This window comes from Nymphalis io, chromosome 27 (genome assembly GCF_905147045.1).
Source record: "Nymphalis io chromosome 27, ilAglIoxx1.1, whole genome shotgun sequence".
Lineage (NCBI taxonomy): Eukaryota > Metazoa > Arthropoda > Insecta > Lepidoptera > Nymphalidae > Nymphalis > Nymphalis io.
Window position 1 is genome coordinate 5,345,237 of NC_065914.1, and position 19,086 is coordinate 5,364,322.

The following is a 19,086-nucleotide window of genomic DNA, read 5'->3' on the forward strand; positions in this document are numbered from 1 at the left end:
GGCGATATATTACAGCTCCAGCGCGGTGGTAACCTGACCTTCAGGTGGCCTATTTGCCAGTAAATCTGCATAAAATAATTATTTGCTAATTTGCGACTGCCTCTAGTTCTGTGTGGTATAGATGCAGCTCTTTTCCTCATAATCGCATAATAATCATCATGATTGTGACAATATATGTACCTAACAAAAATAATATACAAAACATAATAAATAACATAGTATATAATATATTATTGTTTTATACATTTTAATTATTGTATAATTAATTTATAAAGGAAAATAAACAGACATCCCGAAATTCATACTTTTACCTTTTATTCATACTTCGTACTTGGCAAGTGGCCATTTTGGCGTTACTCCAGGCATGGCTTCCCCGATGCCATCACAGTTGACGCTTTACTGCATTAGAATAATAACGTTACAGTTTGTTTTGCATTAAATTGAAAGCTAAAAAGAAATATTATTTTATAAATCACGTTTGCATTCTGAAATTATTAAATTAAATTCAAACGTCAGATTAAAAGCGCGGGATAAAAATTGCGCGCTTTCATTTCATAAGATTTAGAACAAAGGCTTTGTGTCATTCATCCTTGTGTTTTGGATACTGATTGATATATCAGGTAAGTTTTTTTATTTTTTATTAGACATTTAAAACACATAATATATATTATTAAGATACAGCGAGAATAATACTACGGATATTATTTTATATTTTTGATGTTATAATTTCCCTTGTTTGTCTAAAATCCAATTTGAGACATGAATCTTACATAAGCGGGTCTTATTTAAGAAAAAAAAATGGATCAAGACTATTTAAAAAAAATTACACGTAATACTTTGCGTCTATTGATTAATCTTGAACACCTGCATTGTTTATCTCGATATTTAGAATTCCTCTGCCCAACAGACAGCAAGACGAGAGTAAGGAACTTCTGCGTAGAAAATCATTCGGATACAATTTATTATGTTGTTTATAATCTCACTCACTTTTTTTTTTAATTTATAGATTATGCTTTATGGCTTTGAGCATAAATGAAAATCCTTATTTTCAATCAAAATAAGAATGTATTTCGTGTTATGCAGTGCTATTCCGGAAGAACTCACTTTATTACTCAACCGTGAAATGTTGACAATCAACTTATGGTGACAAATACTATTTTGATGGGTGTATTCTTGAAATGTCATAATTATTATGATCAATGTCGTATAGTACGAAATTTCACGACCGATTTCTGCGGTGGTTTTCGAGATTGGTCTTGCAGAATAGCCGTACTCAAAATGTCGATGTCTGTCTGTCGATACTACAAAAGGGTAACTAAAGAATACAGTGTTTTTCATTACGAATGATTGTGCTTTGTCTGGTTTCAGTATATAATATTTATATTGAGTTATTACTAGATATTGGAATTAGACAATAGTCGACCTGGTCAATATTTCACATAACATTAAATTGTCGCTTACATTACGAATTATGACAATGATAGACATTAGAAAATAATATATTTTATCTATGATTCCTTTGTGTATGTACACAATTTTAGAAAAAAAAAAAATTGTATCGTCTTTTCGTCGCATACCCGCTAAAAACCGTTAGTAACCGTAACAAAAAGGCGCGAAATTCGAACTTCATGTAAATAGAATATTAACGCGGATTTACTCACGAGTTTTGAAACAATACTGCAGAACAGAACTGAAGTTGGCAGCAAATAATTAATTTAAAAATTTAAAAAAAATTTAAAAAAAATTAATAATTTATCAAATCGGCTTAGAAGTTACGACATGCGATTTCCTGAAAATAATAATTTTTACATGAATGAGTATCACGTAAGTACGTTAACACGGCTTATAGTTACCAATATTGTTATATTTACCAATATTGTTTATACGTTAATAGTGTGGCTACTAAATATTATATATTATGGTTTAATTCTTAAATATTTAAATGTTACGCGGTCTTTTTTTTAATGTATAGTCTAGCGCTTGACTGTTATCACACCTGATGGAAAGTGAAGATACAGTCTAAGGTGGAGCGCGCTTGCCTAGAAGATGCCTATTCACTCTTGACTTGAAGGTACCCATATTGTAGGTAGGAAGGTATCCTTGGCGGTGCGTATCAGAAACGAGGAAGCAAATCGTTTCGTACGTGTCTTAAATACGTCAACTACATACGGGTGCAGATCTTTTCGATGCCTCGCAGTTCTGTGGTAAAAAGGTGACGGGGGAACCGAATTAAATAGTCCCTGAGCACACTCTCCGAAATATATCTTGTAGAATACCGACAGACAGGTAACCTTACGGTCTTGATATTAGATGATTAAATTTTCAATCATTATACTAAAAGTGACAAATTTGAATTATTGTTTGATAAATACGTTGGCTTTGCTAATAAGTAATAAGCTTTACTAGGTGGTAGGGATTTATGCAAGCTCGTCGTAGCTGGGTAGATGGGGACCACCCACTCATCAGATATTGTACCGCTAAACAGCAATACTTAGTACAGTTGCGTTGCGGTGTGGGAGTACAGTACAGTACAGTAACAGCCTGTAAATGTCCCACTGCTGGGCTAAGGCCTCCTCTCCCTTTTTTGAGGAGAAGGTTTGGAGCTTATTCCACCACGCTGCTCCAGTGCGGGTTGGTAGAATACACATGTGGCAGAATTTCGATGAAATTAGACACATGCAGGTTTCCTCACGATGTTTTCGTTCACCGAAAAGCACGAGATGAATTATAAACAGAAATTAAGCAGTGGTGTGGGAGTAATCCAGTATAATAGGTACAAGGAACACAGCGTCGTATTTCCCAAGGTGTGGCACATTGGCGTTGTAAGGGATGGTTATTATGCTTACATCGCCAACGTCAACAGGTGGCCATTTACCATCAGGTGGCCCGTTTGTCCCTTCGCCTACCTATAGCATCCAAAAGTAACCAAATAAGATTATTTCGTTACTTTTTTGAATCGAATGAAAATCACAAATGAATCGTCTATATTTGAAAGATGAAGACGAGAATGTGCTGTTCTGTGGAAAACTAATTAACTTATTAATCACTTAATTCAAAAAATTAATTATTAAGATAATATATCTGAGATTAGAAGAGTTAATTTTCTATTTTTTATATATTATAGGTAGGCAGACGACCATATGGGCCACCTGACGGTCAGTGGTCACCAACGCCCATAGACATTGGCATTGTTAGTAACGTTAAGCATCCTTTACATCGCCAATGCGCCACCAACCTTGAGAACTAAGATGTTATGTCCCTTGTACCTGTAATTACACTGGCGCACTCACACTTTACACCGGAACACAACAATACCAAATACTGATGATATGCAATTGAATATCTGATGATTGAGTGGTATCTACCCAGACGAGCTTGCACAAAGCCCTACCACCATTAAAAGTAGTTCTTATTGAGTAGACACCAATTACATTTCCGTAGGTAACTCATAAAATATTTATAAACAGAATATTACTTCAGCATCTAGGTGCGTGCTGTTGGTGACGCGATGGACGTATCCAATAATTGTTTACAAATAAATATATAGAGGCTTAGCAACGCGTGCCAAGCATTAGCTAGTATACAATATTAATACATTTGGATATTATCGTTATGTTCATTTATTATTATTACTAATATATATTAGCACATAAGAAAGTAGAACGACGTGCAATAGGCATTATCGCTAAGCAGCGTATCTCTTCTAACCTTAGGACAGTGAGTGATTATAAAGGGAAAGGGTACAATTTTATGGAGTCATTGCTTCTACTGGTCACAGGAGAGCCGTTTCATTTTTCACCCAATGGAACGGAATTGCGATTCAAAGGAGAAACGCTGCTAACATTCTTGCCACCATTCCACGCGATCGTGATTTGTACATTAATTGTTTTTAATTTTTATTTGCATATATTTAAGGCTTTATATTTACATATATGCGGAAGGCGGAGGACAGGGAGCTTTGGCGCACCTTGGGAGAGGCCTATGTTCAGCAGTGGACAACGATGTTGATTGATTGATTGATTGATTTACATATAAATGTTTCTATTCACAACCACGTCATTAAAGTTGGATTATTCTCGAAAGTACAACAAGAAAGAGAGATTCAACAAGTGCGTTGTACGAGAAAGTTATAATATAGAAAATTGAGGTTATTAAAATCTCACAGGTAAACGGGACAGATATATTTGGATCCGAATTGAATGCGTACTTGTTGTTACGCGTTTATAAACAGACGCCTACACGTTATTTTACATACGCGAGAATTAAAACTGTTTTCGCCTCCGTTCTTTGTATTGAAATCTAATTTGTTATCGATCTAAACATTATTATTATTATTAATATATTGTTTTTTAATGATTTTTTAATGATTAAATTTTTAATTTAATCTTAATTTATTTTGCTCATATTCTGTAAATTATCTATTAGTGGCAACTGTATTGGTCTTTTTTTATGTTCGCGTTCAATTAAATTACTTTATCTTTTACTATTTGTTTCTCTATAAAAAAGTTCTAAAAAAATACAACTGAATTGAGAACCTCATTACTTTTTTGATGTGAAACAAAACACAAGACACATATGTATATACATGTCGCGTCACACAAAATTAAAAGAAAATCTGATAATTTATAGATATATATATGTATCATTATTATCATCACTCCAAATATATTTTTTGAAACCACACATAGCCTTCTGGGGAATTGTCAAATATTTTATCAAACAGATTTTAATAATCCCATAGTTTTACCTCACTAGTTTTATTAAATAATTAGACAGGTATTATAAACAACCAACACACATAATTTTAATACGTACCAACAATTAGACACTACGTCGTATATTGACCTGAAATCCTGTTTAAAATCTGTTTTTTAATGCCAAACGGAGTTGTTTAGTGTCAAGGTTCCGGTCAAACAACTGTGCTATTTCGGGACGCCATTTCTCTCGGCCATTTTGTTTCGAACGCAGACTTTGAGATTTAGAAGTTTGTTCGATAAACTTTTTGTTCATAAATTAACTTATTAAACACATTATAGGTTTTATATATTATAATAAACAGCAATACTTGATATTGTTGTGTTCCGGTTTGAAGCGTGAGTGAGCCAGTGTAATTACAGGCACAAGGGACATAAAATCTTAGTTCCCAAGGTTGGTGGCGCATTGGCTATAAGCGATGGTTGACATTTCTTACAATGCCAATGTCTAAGGGCGTTTGGTGACCACTTACCATCAGGTGGCCCATATGCTCGTCCACCTTCCTATTCTATAAAAAAAAAAGTTTTTAATAAATAATGCAATCTATTGAATTATTTTGTAGATCACATATCCTCGAATTCTGTTTCTATAGATAGTTCTTATCGTTTCCATAGCAACGGTGCTCTGGTTGGCAGTTTTAACAGACGAAAGACGTTCATCGTGAGCTTGAATTAACACAGGAAGTTGGAAATGCAAAATAATAATTATTTATTAACGATTTCTGACTGTTTAAATACTGAAATGTTTATTACTTTAAAATTATATGTCTAAATTTAAACCGTAATATCACATAAACTATTCAATATTGCTTTTTGTAATTTCTGAATATGTATTTATGTCTGACAAAAATGATTGTTGAATCTCGTGCAAAATCTAACAAAGTGTAATTTATACAAATGTCTTAAAAACTGAATTTGGTGGTTAATATTTCTTACAATGTTTATGAGTTCAGTGACTATCTTTCTATCGAGTGGACAATTTTCCCGTTCGCCTATTTCATAAAAAAAAAATAAAGGCGAAGAACAATAACACAAAGAAAAAGAAAAACAACTTACTGGCGATCTATAAGCAAAACGCAATTGACAAAAAAATAAATGATAAACAAAACACACGTGGCGTCATCTATTATCCACGCTGAAATAAACGATCAAGGTTATTGGCCTGTGCGACCAAATTGTGATGGTCCCACTAATTATATTAGATCTTCCAAAACAAAATATCAGGTAGAAATGGTTGGCGTTTATCCAAATTGGAACGATATGTGAAATTACATGTAATAAGTTCGGGTTTCCCGAACTTTAAACCTTTGTAGGAAAATGTGTTGATTGATTTTTTTCCCTCGTAGTTTTCTTTTGTGATAACGAGATGTAGCTGTTTAGTTGTTAGAATGCAGATCCTGTCCTGAATACAAACCCCAGGTTTCAAGTCGTGAAGTATTTTCGTAGCCAACTATTAAAAAGTGATGTAGCAACCATGATTTGTCTTCAGATATTGTTAGTAAATAGATGTATATTAATATTTGATGACAATTTCATTAAACAACGATGTGTGATAATTGTATTATCGTTACTATTAGTAATTAATTTTTGTTTATTCAACCATACACTGTTTATATATAAATATTGTCCTAAGTCAACTAACATAGACTTTATACGGATACTAATCAAGAATATTGGGATAGACAATTTATTGCTTTTTCAAGATTTGACACATTCCTAACAATAATAAGCATTCCATTAATTAATTATGACTACCTGAGGTATTCGTTATTATCATAGGTATGTTACCTGTAATACTGGTTGATGAACATATATTTCATCAAGTTTATTTGTTTGAATAGAGTTTAAAAACATTCTTTTTATTTCTTACATAATATTTATAACTTAATAACCTTCTCAAACGAAGAGCTCTTTTAAAAAAATTATATGTCACTAATTATTAAGTTAAACGATACGATGAATAAATATTTTACTTTAAAGAAAACTTTAACATTAATTAGCATTTGTAAAGACGTAGGTGTTGAAATATTATCAACTAATCTTTTGTTTAACGTGATGTCACTCGCTGTTTCGGTTTGGCGTCAATCTGCTTGGATTATCGCCATCTTTGTTTTGATTTTCTTAGCATTTTTGATCACGAGTTAAGTGTTGAGAGACATCCTCTAATGCTTATATTAGGGTCGCCAACCTTTAGGTTATATTTTGCCATCGATGGTAAATGGTCACATACGTCTATTGCGTGCGACTTTATTGTACGGTAAAATGATTTTAATCAATGCCATAGTTAATGAATCGAGATCATAAATCTTAAGGAAGAATGCGATTCGAGCCCGGACAAGCATCAATGATTATTCATATCTTTCATTTGAGCTTATAATTCATCTTATAAACAAATAACGTAAAACATCGAGAAACTTTTATGTGTCAAATTTCACTGAAATTCTGCAAATATTTATCCACCAAACCGTATTCGAGCATCATAGTGGAATAAGGGATTAAGCCCAGGGGAGACAAGGTCTTAGCCAAGTGTTGTTGCAACCATGGCCTTAACATCCGTAAATATATATAAATAATAGAGGAATATTAGAAATAAGCGTGTTTTTATATTACGCGCGGAGCCCATCGCTGATGGCACTCTTAATTTTAATATAATGATGATATACTTAAACCAATTTCGATCATGGTAACTAATCTCAAATAGTCTAGCTAAGCACACACCAACTTATTAGGTTTTTCTGTTGTCGAATTCACTTAAGCTATCCAGAAGCGACATCGTCAACGTGATTTCGACATATCCGCTCGATAATGACAGAAACCGTTCAACTAACTTGTCGAACATTTCTCGATAAGTAGCCATAGTAACAGCTTATGAACGTCCCTCTGCTGGGCTAAAGCCTTCTCTCCTTTTTTGAGGAAAAGGTTTTGGAGCTTATTCCACCACGCTGCTATAATTCGAGTTGGTGGAATACACATGTGGTAAAATTGCCTGAAGTAATATTAAAAACACAAAAAACTCATGTAGTAGTAGAAACCACGTGTTTTTATACACATGATTGTTATACAATTGAGACACTAACGCCAAAACATAGGTCGAAACTGAAGCGTGACTGGCGTGCAATATAAATAACATGTGATGTTTAGTATTTTATATAATTGTTTGTAATTTCGCAACGCAATACAAACAGACACGGTGTCTAGCGATACTTTTGTTTTATCCGGATATAAATGCTTACGTCACTTGTCTTTACTAGATGATAGATTTATTCAATTTTTTGGTTAGTGTCCACAAAAAGAGAAGAAGCTTAAACTTAACAGCAGGACATTGACAGACTGATATTAATTTTTTTTTATTTTTCTTTTGTTTTCAGCGATCATGCCGTCCGAGGTTATAGCTGACAAGTCGCTTCAGCGTGAACTAGCTGACTCCATCATCCGTATGGTACCCTTGGATGAAATACGCATATTGCTCGCTTGTGGGGCGAAGGTAATATTTTTTTTCTGTCATACAGTAATGCCAACCTTAGACACTTAAGTATTGTTTTACTAAAAAAAAAAAACTTATCTGCACTAGTTCTGTTCTAGTTTCTGTGACGTAAAAAGAAGTCTTGATTTGTTGTGATATCATTAGTTTGTATAGTTATGGGAATCGTTCCTTTATTTATACAGGTAAACGAGCCTGTGACACAAGGTCTACGTCCATTGCACTACGCCATCTGGCAGAGATACTTGGAGGCGACGAGGCTGCTGCTTGTACGAGGATGTGACATCAACGCTAGAGATGATTGCGGATACAGCGCCCTGCATCTATCCGCTGAACATGGGTAAATAATTTTAAAACTTCTTTTTTTCCAATAATTAATAATTAAGCTGTGTGTCTGACTTGCTTACTTAAAAGTAAAGCCTAAGACAATTTATTATTTCTGCAACAGCTGTTATATAAGAACAGTTTGACAATTAGTTGATATTGATACTGCTTGATTACAATAGATGGCTGAAAAGAATAATGAATGAAATTCCTGGCTAATTTCGGCAACGGCGACCATTCTCATGAGAGACTAAACAACTTCACGAGATTTCATAGTGTACAATCGTTTTCGCAAGCACTATCCCTTGTTCTCATAATCCCAAACAGACTACAAATCGGACACAACCGAAAGAGTTCAGGTGTAAGACAAATGGTTTTACGTACTTTGCGAGGCCTAGGAGCTTAAACACTGCCAATTTTCAAACTCCGGGTTGCTAGAGATTTTTTATTTTTATTTTATTTATTTTAAGGACCACTAGTAGCTACTACATGTTTTAATGACAAATGTAAAACAATTTAGTGAACATAGCTAACATGTGAAGCTTTTTAAAGAAGCCACAACAATTACAATATTTGTTTTAAAAATACATTAACACATAATTATAGCAACATGAGTAGAAAGATTAAAAAAAAAAAAAAATGTCCAAATTGGTACAAATTAAAGATCATAAAAAAATAAACATGCACTTAATAAAATTAAAATTAATAACACAAATAGTTTGAAATTGATATAGGTACAAATTAAAATTAAATAATTCATTAAATTCATGCAAAGTTTACGTTACAAAAAAAAAAATTACTAAAAATATACTAATTAATACAAAATAAAATTAAGATAACATTATTTATTATTTATTTATTTATTTATTATTTATTTACATCTCTCAACAATTCTAGCGCCCGTTTACGATAAATCATGGCAGAGTCATTAAAAATATCTAGATCTTGACAAAAACCATTGTACAACCGTGATGATCTAGGCATTGGTGCATTACATCCTAATTTCGTTTTTGATATTCTGACATCAAAAGTGCCCAGAAAACTACGAACATTGCGCCTTGGAATACGATAGTATATCTTTTCAAGTAAGTAAGTACAGTCGATCTCGTTACGAATTATCTTAAATAGGAAAGAGAGATCTAACAATTGTCTGCGTACAGAGAGACTATCCATATTAAAGTCTTTCAAGAGATTGCTGTAATTTTTATTAGATTTATTGTATGAGGTTTTTTTGTTTCTGGATAGGTGATATACAAATCGCTTCTGTATTCTCTCTATACGCAGACGATGTACATTGTAACAAGGATTCCACACAACACTACCGTACTCCAGTACACTACGCACGTAAGCGTTATAGATTATTTTTTTCGTGTTATTCGTGAAGTGTTTACCATTTCTAATTAAAAATCCTAACGTTTTGGAACTTTTCGTAATTATTTTATTGAAGTGCGGGACAAAAGTAAGCTTGTCATCAAAAATGACACCCAAATCACTTATTTCAAAAACTTCCTCCAACTTGATGTTATCAATGCTATATATTGTTTTGATTATATTGAGATTTCGCGTAAATTTTATATGCTTGCATTTACTGACGTTTAATTCCATTTTATTATTTTTACACCAATTATATATAGCATTAATATCCACCTGCAAGAGCTCTGAGTCAGCTAAGTTGTTTATTACTTTTGTTAATTTTAAATCGTCCGCAAATAAAAATACTCTACTATAATGTACCGTATCGCAAATATCATTAATGAAGATATTAAAGAGCCAAGGTCCTAAGTGTGACCCTTGAGGAACCCCGGAGCAGGCTTTATATAGACTCGAGCTAAAACCTTTTAAGACAACAAATTGTTGTCTATTGTATAAATATGATTTGAACCACTCAAGCATATTACCATTGAATCCGTACTTGCTTAGTTTTAAGAGTAAAATATCGTGCGAAACTTTGTCGAAAGCCTTGGTTAAATCGGTATAAATTGCGTCAACTTGCTTGTGGTTATCAATAGCTGGCACAATGAATTCACTGTACGAAACAAGATTTGATGTTGTAGATCGACCCTTTATAAAGCCATGCTGGTTATTATTATTCATTTGCTTTACATGACATTCTAGATATGGGTAAACTATTGCTTCAAATACTTTGGCAAAAGTGGAAAGTATGGAAATCGGTCTATAATTCTCAATGCACTCACTACCCTTGGACTTATATACTGGTACGATCCTAGCTATTTTCCACTTATCGGGAAAAACACCTGAGCGAAGTGATTCGTTGTATAATAAATATAAAGGGAAACTTAGTACCCATGCACATTTAGAAGTAAATATAGGAGGGATATTATCATAACCTGTCCCTTTAGTTATATCAAGTCTTTTTAAGTATTGATAAATCTGTCTTCGCGATATTACAAAATTAGTGAACGCTCCAAAGTCATGTTTACATTGATTACCATAAGATGGTAATGTATATGAACTTTGAGATTGTGTGTAAACAGAAGCAAAATACAAGGCAAATTCGTTACAAATTTCTGATCCCGATTTCATTACTTTTTGTTTGTAAGTCATTATGCCTGGGAGTGCGGTACTATTATCTTGTTTGCCCTTAAGGTATGACCAAAAATATTTAGGATTTCTACTAATATTTTCTTCAACAATCTTAATGTAATTATTGTAGCAAATTTTCGATAAATCTGCACAACGTTTGCTCAAAAGACGTAATGAAATTTCATCAAGTGGGTTTTTATATATTTTGTATTTATTTAAAAAAACTTGTTTCTCTTTATATAAATTTATCATTTCCTTAGTGAACCATGGAGGATATTGTTTACCTTTTTGTTTCTTTTTTGGTACATATTTTTCGATCAATTTGTTCAAAATTTTATAAAATTTATCGATCATTAGGTTTATTGACTTACAATTACAAAATTCGCTTAACCAATTGATATTATTTAATTCTGAAATTATACTTACGTAGTCAGCTTTAAAATAGTTCTTCTTATCACCAATAACATTACCTTTTAAAGAAGTTCCTGATGAATAAGAAACTAATATATCTAAGGGAGGATGGTGGTGATCTGGAGGCACTATTGGCAAAATAGACTTACTAATTTTTATGTTATTATGATTACTGAATATTAAGTCTAATATTTTATTATTGTTATTACTAATGTTATTATGTTGAACTAAATTATTGAGAGATGCAAAATCAACTAGCAAATTTCCTAAGGAACTATTAGAAATAACATTATCATCAGTAGCGAACCAATTGATATTACTTAAATTAAAATCACCCACGAGCATAACATTTTGTCTATTCTCTGCAATTCTACTATTAAAATTATTGATAAAATTAGATAGCATATTACGGCTGACGGGAGGAGGCAAATAAACTGCACATAATGCAATTGAGTTACACTCATCGTGACAATTTTCTCGTTCAATATTTATCCAAAGATCTTCACACTGACTTTCACAAAAACTGAGTCGCATTGATTTCAGTTTATTTGAGACCGCCACTAAAACTCCACCACCATCTTTTTTACCATGTAAAAGTAAACTATCACGATCTCTTCTGTATACTGTATAACGGTTGTCGAATACTTCATGGTTCTCTATTTTATTATTAAGCCACGTTTCTGTTAATATAATAACATCATAATTAGTACACGATAAATTGCAGATGAAGTCATGAGTTTTAGTACGGAGACCTCGGACGTTCTGGTAGTATATATTAAGACCGTTGAATTTTATAACATGAAACACTAAAATGATCTATGAGTTTAGAGAGCAAAGCAATTTACTGGATATTATTCAAAACAGTATGATTTTTTACATAAATACATTCTGAATGTTCTGTCTTTCTCATAAATACCTTGCCCTGTCTAACCCACACAAATCTGTATTTTTTTTCTTTAGATTTTATTCGAGCTGCTGCATGTAAAGACTTAATAGCCGGTGACAAGTGTTCCATAACATATATTGGCTGCTTATCTGCTGCAATACCTATGTGACTTGTGTTAAGTTTATCGTCAGGATTTTTCAACAAAAAACCCTATAACTTTTTAAATATCCAACGCAGGAGTTCAGGACCTTGGGATCTTCAATCTTATAAAGCCAAAGTTGTGAAAATTTGCCGATGTGACCAAATTCGATTTGAGCGACTTCATTTCAATTACTATTTTAATAATTTGCAAATTTTATGTTTAATCTTAAACTATATATACACTTCTTTGCACGCATCAGCTTATAAACTAATCAATTATATTACCTGAATAAGCATAGAAGCCTAAATTTTTTAGATTTTTTTTAGTATATTTTTCTTCCACCAGGTACAAAGAGCTAGTGAAGCTGCTGCTGGAGAGTGGAGCCGCTGTTGATTACCGTCCAGATACCGGCGAGGAGTTCCCTCGGACAACACTCTGCGATGAACCCCTCAGACTTGCAATACGTAACAGACATTATGTAAGTATTATTTGTAACTTGCCCATTTAGGTTTATTTAGCTATAGAAATATTTGTTGTGAATAAAAGGTATAGTATTTTAAAAAGTCCTACCCTACATTCAACTCCTTTTGTATTCCAGGAAGTGGCCCGTCTTCTTCTAGAACACGGTGCTGATCCAAACAAACGTTACTTCTTCGGTTCAGAAATCAATCTAGTCTCGGATCCTGAGTATTTGGAGCTGTTGCTGATGTTTGGAGCCAACCCTGACTCGAGAGACAGAGCTGGCCTGACACCATTGATGAAGGCTGCTAGGCAAAGAAAGGTAAGGCTTAACTGACTAAACAAATCAACGTTAGATAAGGTTACTTGAAGGAAGGCGCTGTTAGCTCTGGATGAATCCACTATCTTGTTATCTGCTACTAATGTCAACATTAAGGTTGTGTCGAAGAGTTTACTATTTCAGTTATAATATATATTCTTTGTTTATTTTTATATTTTTTTCTTAATTTAAAAAGCATTGTCACCACCGCCAACAGACATTGACATTGTAAGAAATATTAACCATCTCTTGAGTCGTCAATGTGCCATCAAATTTGGGAACTAAGGAACTAACTAATGTTATGTCCCTTGTGCATATATATAGTTCCAATGAGCCACTCACCTAACGATACTACGTATTGCTGTTTTTATCAGGGAGCTAAATCTACTAGCAAATTGTTAGTACTAGTTAGTCGCAATCGAATCGAAGCGTGATTGTTGCCGTTTATCCGTTTTCCTATTCTTTAATTTCATTATCGACTATTGGCATAAAGGTTAATAATTAAGCTGGATTTTGACACAACGGTATATGTTAACATCATATCGGATAATCGGATCGGAATCGAATCGGGAACGTATCGTAATCGATATAGATTAGTAGAATTCGGCCCCAGTCCTGTTCTTTACGTACTCACTTCGTATTTCACTCGTCAAATGTTCGAAACTTACGGTGATACGCTATAATGATTCGTATATCCTTTAAATGATATAATAAGTGTAGTCAATGTCGCATATCACTTTCTCATTTTTGACTTTTCCGGTTCTGTAGTGAGTTTGGAGTTAATTCTTCTATAATATGGCATAGTATTGTAAGTAATATATATATATAATTGTGAGACATTATCTTATATAAATGTGCCCTCACTTATATATATACGTACTTTATCAGGGCATCGAGTCGGTCCTGATGCTGATCAGCTACGGCGCGGACGTCAACGCGATCGCCGACGCGAGGAATGACTACAGAACGGTCATGCATTACGCTGTTTTGGGTGGTGAGATTTTCAATTTCAAATAAAAATAATCTTAATCATTCATTTAAACTAGCATTCGCGTGTCTCATTTTTTTAGCACTCTTATTAATTATTTTTTTCTATTGGTAACACTAAAGTTTATCAATAGTAATAATAGTTTAACAATGAAAAACAAAAACAAAATTTGACTCGGTTGAATAAACCGAAGAGGAACAGGTACTGATCTGTTTTATATTTGCCTATTGACACAAGAACTATTTAAAATACCAGACAGTATTGTCAGCACAAAAAAAAGCAATCAAAAGTCGTTATACTTTATGACTAAACCACTGAACCATAGATTTTGATGAATTTTGGTCTGAAGCAAGCTTTAACCCTAAGAAAAGACATTGGCTAGTTTTTTATACCTGACCCTTTCTCTCTATATAAAAAAAAGATTTTTTTTTAAATAAGTGTATATTTTTATATATAATTAATATTTATTTATATTGAGGACTTAAATTAATTTATAAAAATCAAAATAAACCGTATGGAATGGTGGCAAAAATGTTAATGCTTCATTTTCCCATTGAATCACAATAACGATTCTCTGGACTAAAAATGACCAGCCACCAGTTGAAACAATAAGACAAGGAGTTCTACCTATTAACAATATTTTCACCTAAAATTTTACACTATCCAAAGATATCATTTGAAATTAGACACGAATATTTGCCCTATTCAAATATATAACATTATTATACACATTTTAATTTCAGGCAGCACAGAAGTAGTTAATCTCTTGATCAAGCAAGGAGCTAGAGTGAACTACGAATGTCCGGACTTGAACAAACCGAGTCCATTAGACCTCGCGATACTGAAGGGAGACGTGGCTATGCTCCAACTACTTTTATCAGCTGGTGAGTTTAAACGATACTATAAATTCTTTGAACTGGGCAGGTGTCTCTCGATGTGGGACTATGGGAGTTCACAGTACCCTGGGAACTCTCTCTAGAGAATGGAGGCATAGGCGGGCCGGCTGTCAGAGCGTCACGGTAGCATGCGAAAGTGATCCCGTGGCGCTCCTTGTTAAGACGGGAAGGGTTTACTGGTTTTTAGTGAGTATTCCGATATTCGGGGCGCATTCGGCGCCTTGGATACCGGCGAGCCCCACAAACCCCCCAATTTTTCCCGTGGGGGAAACAAGTAACGCGTTTTTTCAGCGTTAAAAAAAGATGTCTCTCGATGTACATTGAAGTGGGTGGCTGAACGAGTGCAAGACTAACAACTAATAAACCAGTGGTATCCTCTTCGCAGTAAGAAGTTAAAGAAATGAATGCTACCGTTACACAGAGAACGGTGTTCTATCTCAAGTTGAATAAATGTCTTGTTAAGTGTTCCAGCAATAACAACATTCTCAAGTTTTTCTACGAATATTTAGTATTGCTTTGTGCAAGCCCGTCTGGCTGGGTAACACGCGTTTATTAAATATTTTACTGTTAAACAGCAATTATTAGAAAAGGTTGTTCCGGTTTGAAGGATGAGTGAGCCAGTATAACTACAAGCCCAAGGATATTCCTTGTTCTCATCATCACAAGCTTGATAGCGCATTGTCGTTGTTGGGAAAGATTAGTGTTTCTTATATCCAATGTGTATGGGCGTTGACTAATAATTGGCATCTGGCAAACGGCTGACGAAAGGCCTACCTGAAGTGCTTTCACCGATGTGTCGACTAGCTTTCTCCACACCAATCTGTCCTCTTGTCTCAGGGCAGTCGGAATATTGAATCCCGTTATATTTTGGATCTGGTCGAACCAGCGGGTAGGTAATCGACCGCGTGATCTTTTGCCTTCGACCTTCCCTACAACAACCAGTTTATCTAATCATAATATATTTTGTGCATTCACTTTATTGCGTAGTTTTATTTGCTTGCAAATAATGGCCTTAATGATTATTACTTCTTTTAATTACAGGTGCTCAAGTTAATTCATCCAGCTCTGTTATCGGTACACCTCTACACGTGGCCTGTTCAGACAACATATCAAATAGAAAGGAAATTGTTAAGGTAGAACACATTTATCATTTATATGTACTGAAACGGGAGATAATAATGATAGCAATTTATGAATAATCGTGTCTTTATTTCTGTCTTAATACTTTTTCCATTTTTATAACTATTATTTTACGTGACATTACGTCACATACATTTGTGTGCATGAACATGTCTGTTTGTCCTGAGTCTGGGTTTAATTATCTATATAAGTATGTATTTGCAAAAGAAAAGTAGTATATGTAGTATATATTATTTTTTTTTTAATTTTATAGCTTAATTTGGCCGTGTGTGAAATATGTCCCAGGATATTATTATTATTATTATTACGTTGTCATTGACACATCCTCTCGTTCGTTATTATAGTTGCCATAGCAAAAATTTGTAAAAAAAAACGAATCACGTTCCGAAATGAGCTGATCGGGTATTAAGTTTTGTTGTAATGGCTTGGCTTGGCTTGGCTTGGCTTGGCTTGGCTTGGCTTGGCTTGGCTTGGCTTGGCTTTATGTAGCGTGTCATTATGTGGCATGACGTTACAATACTTACTAATATTATAAATTCGTTCACGTCTTAACTACTCAACTGGTCAACAAGTAATTTTGTATAAACGTTCTCTGTACCGCAGAAGAGGACAGAGTACCCATGTCTTCCATTATATAAAGATGAAGAGATTGTTTTTTAATTGCACTAATCTGCATATACCTTCTTGTAATTGATAGTGTATTTATTAAGAAAGTTATATAATATATACTTAGTAACGTTTTAGCGAGTGTAACCGCGTGGAGTATAACATTATCATAAACCATGACCATTACAAAATAATTTATTAATTAATATATTATAATTGTCTAAACGCCTAGTTTTATTATTATTATATGTAATATATTGTATGCCACCTGTCTCTTTATTTTTTTATATGGCAATATTTCTCCTGTACTGTAGGTTGTCTGGTAGAATTTCTTTTTTGGCAATAAGACCGCCTATTTGTTCAGCTGTTTAAATTAATTCCTTATTTCTAGATCCTTCTAGAAAGTGGTGCTGATCCAAATCTAAAAGTGTACAACGAAGATGACGGCGCTCAACTGCGACCAGCCCTAGCGGAATACCTCGCTAGTAACACAGAGCCCTGCGCAGAGACTATCGCCCTATTACTCAGATATGGAGCAAGAGTGAGTGATTCTAGAATTTTCTGAATATTTAACCTAAATAGTAAATAGATATTACTTTCAATAGTGCTTCTAGATAGGTATGACCTGCCGATATTGCTGTGTTCTTCAGAGTATATTTCTGTACATTTGTTGTTTCTTAAACCGCATTATTCCCACACAAAGCCATTCGTCTCCATTTTGTATTATCACTAAGGCTTTATTTGTGTATTTATAGAACAATTCAGTATTTACGTGTCAATTACGACAGAGTTATCCGATATATGCCCTACTGACACATAGCCTTGTGGCGTTCAGCTATTCATCAAATATATTCAATGAATAATACAGGCTCAAACCATGGTTAAGACGAATTTTAATTTATTAACATTTTCTGTGAAGAAATTCTAACAAGTAGTAACGAAATTAGAATAATTTATTTAGAAAATAAACACATCGCAAGAAGTTCTAAAACATTTTTAACTAATCGATTATATTCAGTTCAGAATCTTGCACCAAAATGGTAAAGATGTTTGCTCCTACGTGATAAGATATTATAAACTCTCATCACTGGTGGTAGGGCTTTGTGCAAGCTCGTCTGGGCAGGTACCACCCACTCATCAGATATTCTACCGCAAAACAGCAATACTTGATATTGTTGTGTTCCGGTTTGAAGGGTGAGTGAGCCAGTGTAATTACAGGCACAAGGGACATAAAATCTTAGTTCCCAAGGTTGGTGGCGCATTGGCTATAACGATGGTTGACATTTCTTACAATGCCAGTGTCTAAGGGCGTTTGGTGACCACTTACCATCAGGTGGCCCATATGCTCGTCCACCTTCCTATTCTATAAAAAAAAAAAAAAAAACGTGAAAGTTTGTGATGATGGATAGATAGGTCTTTGTTAAGCATTCACGCAAGAACTATTGAAAGGATTTGGATTAGGTAAAATTGGAAAAAGATATCTTAGCTACGTAACACCTATCCCCCTCCCCCTAAAACGCGAGAGTAGCCGCGGGCGGATGCTAGTATTAAACATACTTAATAAAATACAATTACAGGTGATAATGAAAACGCAGTTCCGTGACCCAGACGGCATCCTAAACCACCTTCAAAATGTCACCTCCGAAGAATACGAACACATATTCTATCGCCTTCTAGAAGCAGCAGAGGCCTTCGACTTATGTATGATTAAGAGAAATAACGTATTGAAACCCAATCAAAAAGAGACTTTAATTCAAAGCGCAAAGACTCCAATTTCCTTACTGGCTCAAGCGAGAATATATCTACGGAAATTCTTTGGCACCTCACTCGTAAATATTGTTAAAAAACTTGAAGTACCGATAACTCTTCATAGTTACTTGCTTTTTGAGTATAAATAAATGTATAAAAGTATGTCTAATTCATGGCATTATTTTATATTGAGGCAGAACGTCAAATCCTTTGCCCATAAGTTAAGTTAAGTTTTTATTAAGTGTTGCTAGCTGGCAATAAATCCTCGCGTAAAGGGGTAATTGTATAGGGGTCGAAATGAAGAGTCCTGGATATTTTTATGCAATTAGTATGCTTATATGTAGTTGAAATAAAATAATGATGAAATATATAAACGTATTAGAGATT

The 19,086-nt window shown here is 33.9% G+C and overlaps 1 protein-coding gene across 2 annotated transcripts; it reads left to right on the forward strand.

The window, feature by feature from the left end:
• Nucleotides 1-398: 398 nt before the first annotated feature.
• LOC126778872 (ankyrin-3-like) lies at nucleotides 399-18,849 on the forward strand. Of its 2 annotated transcripts, none has more exons than XM_050502606.1 (10): nucleotides 399-620; nucleotides 8,123-8,238; nucleotides 8,421-8,575; nucleotides 12,888-13,020; nucleotides 13,141-13,323; nucleotides 14,209-14,314; nucleotides 15,052-15,192; nucleotides 16,246-16,337; nucleotides 17,342-17,491; nucleotides 18,528-18,849. In XM_050502606.1, exons 2-10 carry the CDS (start codon nucleotides 8,128-8,130, stop codon nucleotides 18,846-18,848), a joined length of 1,392 nt encoding a protein of 463 aa, XP_050358563.1. In that variant the 5' UTR covers nucleotides 399-620; nucleotides 8,123-8,127; the 3' UTR covers nucleotide 18,849. The 2 variants fall into 2 exon arrangements, with proteins under 2 accessions (XP_050358563.1, XP_050358564.1); XM_050502607.1 differs by having other exon boundaries at nucleotides 14,209-14,311.
• The last annotated feature ends 237 nt before the right edge of the window (nucleotides 18,850-19,086 follow it).